The sequence below is a fragment of the Etheostoma cragini genome, chromosome 5 (assembly GCF_013103735.1).
Source record: "Etheostoma cragini isolate CJK2018 chromosome 5, CSU_Ecrag_1.0, whole genome shotgun sequence".
In the NCBI taxonomy this organism is placed as follows: domain Eukaryota; kingdom Metazoa; phylum Chordata; class Actinopteri; order Perciformes; family Percidae; genus Etheostoma; species Etheostoma cragini.
In genome coordinates, this window is record NC_048411.1 from 24,563,677 (window position 1) to 24,569,282 (window position 5,606).

At 41.0% G+C, this 5,606-nt stretch overlaps 2 protein-coding genes across 4 annotated transcripts in view; both read right to left on the minus strand.

Annotated features, from left to right (window-relative positions):
• Positions 1-1,539: 1,539 nt before the first annotated feature.
• The window catches only part of ckap2l (cytoskeleton associated protein 2-like), a 12,475-nt gene continuing 8,408 nt past the window's right edge, over positions 1,540-5,606 (minus strand). The window contains exons 7-10 of one of the 3 annotated variants that reach the window (XM_034871459.1): positions 5,033-5,094; positions 3,438-3,447; positions 2,918-3,057; positions 1,540-2,088 (exon numbers count right to left, since the gene is read on the minus strand). In XM_034871459.1, coding sequence (XP_034727350.1) covers positions 1,779-2,088; positions 2,918-3,057; positions 3,438-3,447; positions 5,033-5,094 — 522 coding nt within the window. In that variant the 3' untranslated portion in view covers positions 1,540-1,778. Of the gene's footprint in view, positions 2,089-2,917; positions 3,068-3,437; positions 3,448-5,021; positions 5,095-5,606 lie in introns of all 3 variants that reach the window. The other 2 variants (XM_034871460.1, XM_034871458.1) reach the window with 2 other exon arrangements.
• The window catches only part of LOC117944585 (interleukin-1 beta-like), a 17,601-nt gene continuing 14,316 nt past the window's right edge, over positions 2,322-5,606 (minus strand). Inside the window, exon 6 of the transcript XR_004656610.1 lies at positions 2,322-2,332. The gene's annotated coding sequence lies outside the window, so the exon portion shown is untranslated. The remainder of the gene's footprint in view (positions 2,333-5,606) is intronic.

A 5,606-nucleotide genomic window follows, 5' to 3' on the forward strand; every position in this document is an offset into this window, starting at 1 on the left:
AGGTTCATTCCTTGGCCAAAAGCAAGCCACAATTGTTGCCAACCATTGTCCTGAAGAACTGGCAGAAGACTGACTGCAATAACAAGAACGTCTTTGCCACTAGCTTTGACCAAGAAGTTTTTGCTGCCATTTTTGGCTGCATGTTTAGCGTGGACAAAGATCCTAGTGTCAGCTTCCTAATGACTACAAGGACTTAGATCATTTAGGTTGATGGAGTGGTTGCTGACAGCTTGATCCTCCTTGGTCACTATAACCACATTTGGTGTTAACGTTTTATTCTCATCATTTCTGAGAAAGTTCCGCCTGTTTTGGGGTATTTTGCTATGGCTGGTCATTTTGCGTCTGGCTCCTTGTCCTCTTTTTGACCTAGCTTCTGCCTTCAAACTGGATTGTTGGTAGAAGACTAGGTCTGTTCTTTTGTATTTCACAGAGTATGCCTCTATTTTGGGGATAACCTCAAATGCAGCGTAGTGGTCAAATGGTTTTGAGCTATTGTACGTGGTGTCAAACTGCTCACCAGTGCTGAGCCATAATGAGGGTTTCTGCTTCTGGTTCAGTGTCGGGGTTTTGAGAAGAGACTTGGCAGCCAGCTGAGATTTCCGTCATGTGAGCCGCAGCTTTTTTGCAATGGCTAACATGATTTACCGTCTTAGACAGCAACCTGTACCAACCTGTCAACTCATACATGAAACGCTTCAACAATCACGTGATTCTGGAAAAACACAAGAGAAACGTATTGGAAAGATATGTAGTAAGAATATAGATTTGATAGATTAGAACAAATACATCCATTTACTGTTTGATTTTAAAATTAAAATACTTGAATTATGAAATAAAAATGTCTATAATAATAATTATTTAACGGAATTAATCTGAAAACTTTTCAAACCCTACTTTGAGAAGCATTTACTTGTGTGTGTGTGTGTGTGTGTCATTCACATTGCAGACAAGGATTAATAAAGCATGTGTACACATAGGTAAAAAAAAAGAGCCATTTATTTACATGCTATGTACACATTATTTGAAGGTCCCATGGCATGAACATTTCACTTTGAGTTTTTTTTTAAACATTAAAATGCGTCCCCCCAGCCTGCCTATGGTACCCCAGTGGCTAGAAATGGTGATAGGTGTAAACCGAGCCCTGGGTATCCTGCTCTGCCTTTGAGAAAATGAAAGCTCTGATGAGGTCATAAGGGACAAGGTTACCTCCCCTTTATCTTCTTTGACCGCCCAGAGAATTTGGCCCACTCATGAGAAAGAGAGAGACATCATTGCTTCCAAACAAGCAAAGTGGCAGTTGGTCAAGCCCCCCCCCCCCCCTCCTCCTCCTCCTCAAAAGCTACAGACTCAGAAATGGCACATACTAAGGAAAGCTAATTGTAGGACTGGCTCTAGTGGCTGTAATTCTGCACCAAAGCTGTATTTTGGGAAATAGACATCAGATATGGTATTAGGGGACCACTACGGTCTATATAAAAGCATCTAAAAAGCACCAGGTCATAGGACATTTAATTGAATAAAATACATGGACTAAAATGATAAACCCAGAAACTTTTTTTATGACCAAGTGTAAGAAATACTTCATTTATAAAAACAGGTAACTGCTAAAAATATAAGTTTCTACCTTTGAAAGTATAAAACTCACTTTTTAGTGAACAGGATGAGATCTTAAAATACCAAAGTATGCACATACATTGACTTTGTTCGCCCTGCCATGTGAACATTGACAGTGAATGCTGCAAATCTACATTTGGTGGAGATGATGCCAGCGCAGACAGCTAAACGCCTTCATCATAGACTAGCTGGACGAACACTTTGTCTTGAAGTGCTTCGTTCTGTCTGTAGACGTACATGGGCGTGTTATTAGCAGACATGCTGGTTTCCTCATTCTTCCACTCTTCGGTTCCCTGGTCATCCTCCTCAGAGATCAGGTCATTGTAGGAGGCCACACAGAGATCGTGGTCCTGGAGGGATACGGGGTATCGGAGGGAGGATCTCTCGATTCGCACGGAGCGCCTGACTGGTGTAAAGAAGCGAACCTCCTGGCCGTTGAGCCGTACCGGTTCTGTCTGTTGGCTTTGCGGGCCACTGAGGAAAAGCAAGGGGAAAAAAATTATAATTTTGAACTTCATCCTCCAGGAAAAATAATTGTGATTTTATTGTTAGTACAGAAAGCCATGAGGGCCTGCCCCAGTATCGTCTTTTCTCCTTCTTCAAACCTTTCCCCTTCACTACACTTTAAATATGCTTATTCTTTTCCTCCTCTTACTATTAAACAAGATAATTATTTAACACTCTTACAGGGTGTCTTCATGTTGTTGTGATGTCATTTCTGTGCAAAAAAAAAGATGAGACATGTCTCTCACTCTTTCAGGAATGAAATGACTAATGTCTGGAAATCTTTGACCAGCATGCCCGTATCTCTTCACAGGTCCACAATAAGATCAGATCAAAATGCAATATTTTTCCACGTTGTCTTATTTTGACTACAGTGATCTTATCATAACATATCTGTGCGGAAGAAAGATGAGGCATGGGACATTATGCTTTTCTGTGTTTTCTGTCTCATCAACAATGTAATACGGTTGACTTTGTGTTTGCCACATGTTAACGTGGCCAAAACTACATGTTAACATGGCCAAAATAATGAGGATAAATCCTTGCGAGCTAAAATGTTCAAATTTCCCACTCTTTTCAGTTATTTCTACTCTCGGCTAAGTCTTAGGCAACAGCTAAGCTGGTCTTTAATGATCTGCTCCGAGTAGGCAGGACTGGAGTGTTTTTAATTTTTTTAAACCATCAGGCCATAAACCAACATTGTTGCATGTAAATACATGCTAACGGCAGTAAAATATGTCACCTTGGCTGCCAGTGTCTTCATATGTAGTTGCTGGAAGTTGTAATGACTCAAACATACCCTGGAGTTGCCGTGATCTTGTACTTGACTACAGATGAGTCTCCTTTCTCTCCACAGATAAGAGCTCTGACAGCTTTAGGAGTTATCATTGGGTTGATACTCTCTGGAGTGCCTTCACCTGTTGGAATTTGGTCCTCTTTCTCGTTTTCTGCGGATGAGGACAAAAACAAGTATTTTGTAAACCATTTTTATTTATTAGATTCCACTGTTGAAATTACAAAATTAGTGGTGGGACGAGATCTCTTGAGATTAAGAGTGACAAGATTTCTCGTCAAGGGAAAAAGTGTCTAGCAGTAGAAAAAAGCTGCCTGTAAAACCCAGCGTTAGAACGTTAGAGAACCGCTGCTCCCTGTTTCGCCGAGACACGCCTGCAGCGTGCAGTTCCCTGTGGCGCTGTCTTACGCAGACAACTCTCTTTCTCTGGAGAAAACCTAACTTTACTTTTATTCATATTAACCAGAAAGAGAAATGTTCTCCATTCATCCTATAATGGTCATAAATCAATACTAGAGAAGTCTACTTTCTTGTTTAATGCTGCATTTAATAAAATGCAGAGGAGAAAAGAGCATCTGTTGACTGTTTGACAATAATTTATCTGTGCTTTAAGACCTAATCCCCTTGAAACGATAAAATAAGCTTTATTTCTCTAAATGGCTAAAGTTGGTGCAAAACAACAGCCGAGAGAAACTAACTAACTACTTGTGGTTTGGGAGTTCCGTGTGAACTATTACAATCCATTACCATAGATGCACGGTAGAGCCAGTGGCTAAAAAGCCGTCCGAGTAGAGGATTTGAGGATCTGAATTTGAATAGGCACATGAGCTCCACACTTATTAAATATGTCTGAGAAATATATCGGCCCAATCTTCATCCAGTCATCCAACTGCCAATGGGTGATGGCAATGCTGCTTTTAGACTGGCCTCTAACCTGAAAACTGCCTGGCTAGGTAGTACCTGCCAGGGGTATAACCCCCGCCGGTGTAGTCTTCAGGGTCACCGAGGCACACAAAGTAGCAACAACTGGGGAGGTTTTTTTTTCTCCCCCAATGTTTTGTAAAACCTGCCTGGTTCCTCGACCACTTCTCTGTGGCTCTTGGCTATGTCACCCCCTTAATCAGTTCCTGGTTTGTTCTTTGCCTAGTTCTTCCCTTCTAGGCTATATTCATCTGACAAATCAGGCAACTGGGAGTTTGTGCAGCTGGTACGACATTCTCCGCGAATGGCAGTGCAAGGGGGCCCATGTTTTTCCATGTGCATCTCTTTGTGCTGCAGTTTTTCTTGCAATTACAGCGGACTACATCTAGTATTTCTGGTGGTGGTGCAGGCTGATCGGTCATTATTGACATAAATCCCCCATCCAAAACATGTCACACCCAGTCTTCGGGGTCCCATAGTTCATTTTGCAGCTGTTGATGTTGGATGGAGGGTGTGTGATTTCACTTGATATGAGTTCTGATAATGACATAATCCCCTGTATCTCAGCATATCCAGTGATTCATATTTTTCGCCCCCTTACAGTAATACTAGAGCTTGTTTTACCTGCTGCAATGATGATACCTTTTCCCACATTTTCCTTTGATTGCCTGTTCGAGAAAGATAGTGTCATTCTTTACTTTTTTCAGTGCCATTACCTTTCCTATGACTTCAAATTTATCTGTTAGTCTGTAGTTTTATTGTGGTAGTAGTGAAGGAAACATTTAAGCCTATTTGGGTGTATTTTGGGCATTTTCGATTAGTGTATAGCTCATTTGCATATTAAAATTCATTTTCAAATAAACTTGTAATAGAAAAATGTTTACTTTCATTGTATAAAGTTTTATTTTGATAGGATTAAAAGGAAAACATAGCCCTATTGGGGTGAATGTGTGTCTGGCACACATCTTGGATTGATGAGAATTAAACATATTTCCTAGTATTTCTTAGAACTTTTTTTTTTTTGGCTCCTAAATGAGTTACTTTGCCTAGACTATTATTTAAGACAAATGTAACACAACCTATGGCATTTACAGGACAAGTATAAGGCAAAAACAATTATCCTATTTTAACTACTGATTGAAATGTTGGGTAAAACAGTGGTTAAAAACAAGGCATGCAGGCCGGCTACCTTGGATCTGGTCTTGGATCTCGTCCTTCTTCTTCAGAATCTCAAACACCACAGTCCGCAGCTCGTCGACTGGCTACCATAAAATAGAAGCACAGAAACATGACGCAAAACCAAAGCACTTTTCCTCTTCAATCCACCTACAGGTTGGAAGTGGAATTGTCCATTACCGCTGTTTTATTCGGACCACAGATCCACTACCCGATCTGCAAACTTGCATAATGCGTTTACCACAGACAGTTAAAGAAATTTACCAACAGATCCCGTTGCTCTGGACGCAGACCAGTGAAGGATATAGCTGATAGCTGAGCGTTACGGCGCAGCCTCCAACTGAGCTTGACGGCGTAGATGTGATGTGAGCAACCTGACTGAAAGTTGTAAGTCTTTTGGTAGCAGTGCCAAGACAAATCTCAATCATTCTGAATCTTGCAGAGACGTAGGAGCGTTGGTATACAGCATGTTAGGAGATAACATAGGCACAGGCTAATTATTGCTAATTAACAGGCAAGTTAACATTAGTTAATAAACCTAAACAGCTAGTGTAAACCGTAATCTCTAAAATGAAGCAGCGGGGGGGGGGGGGGGGGG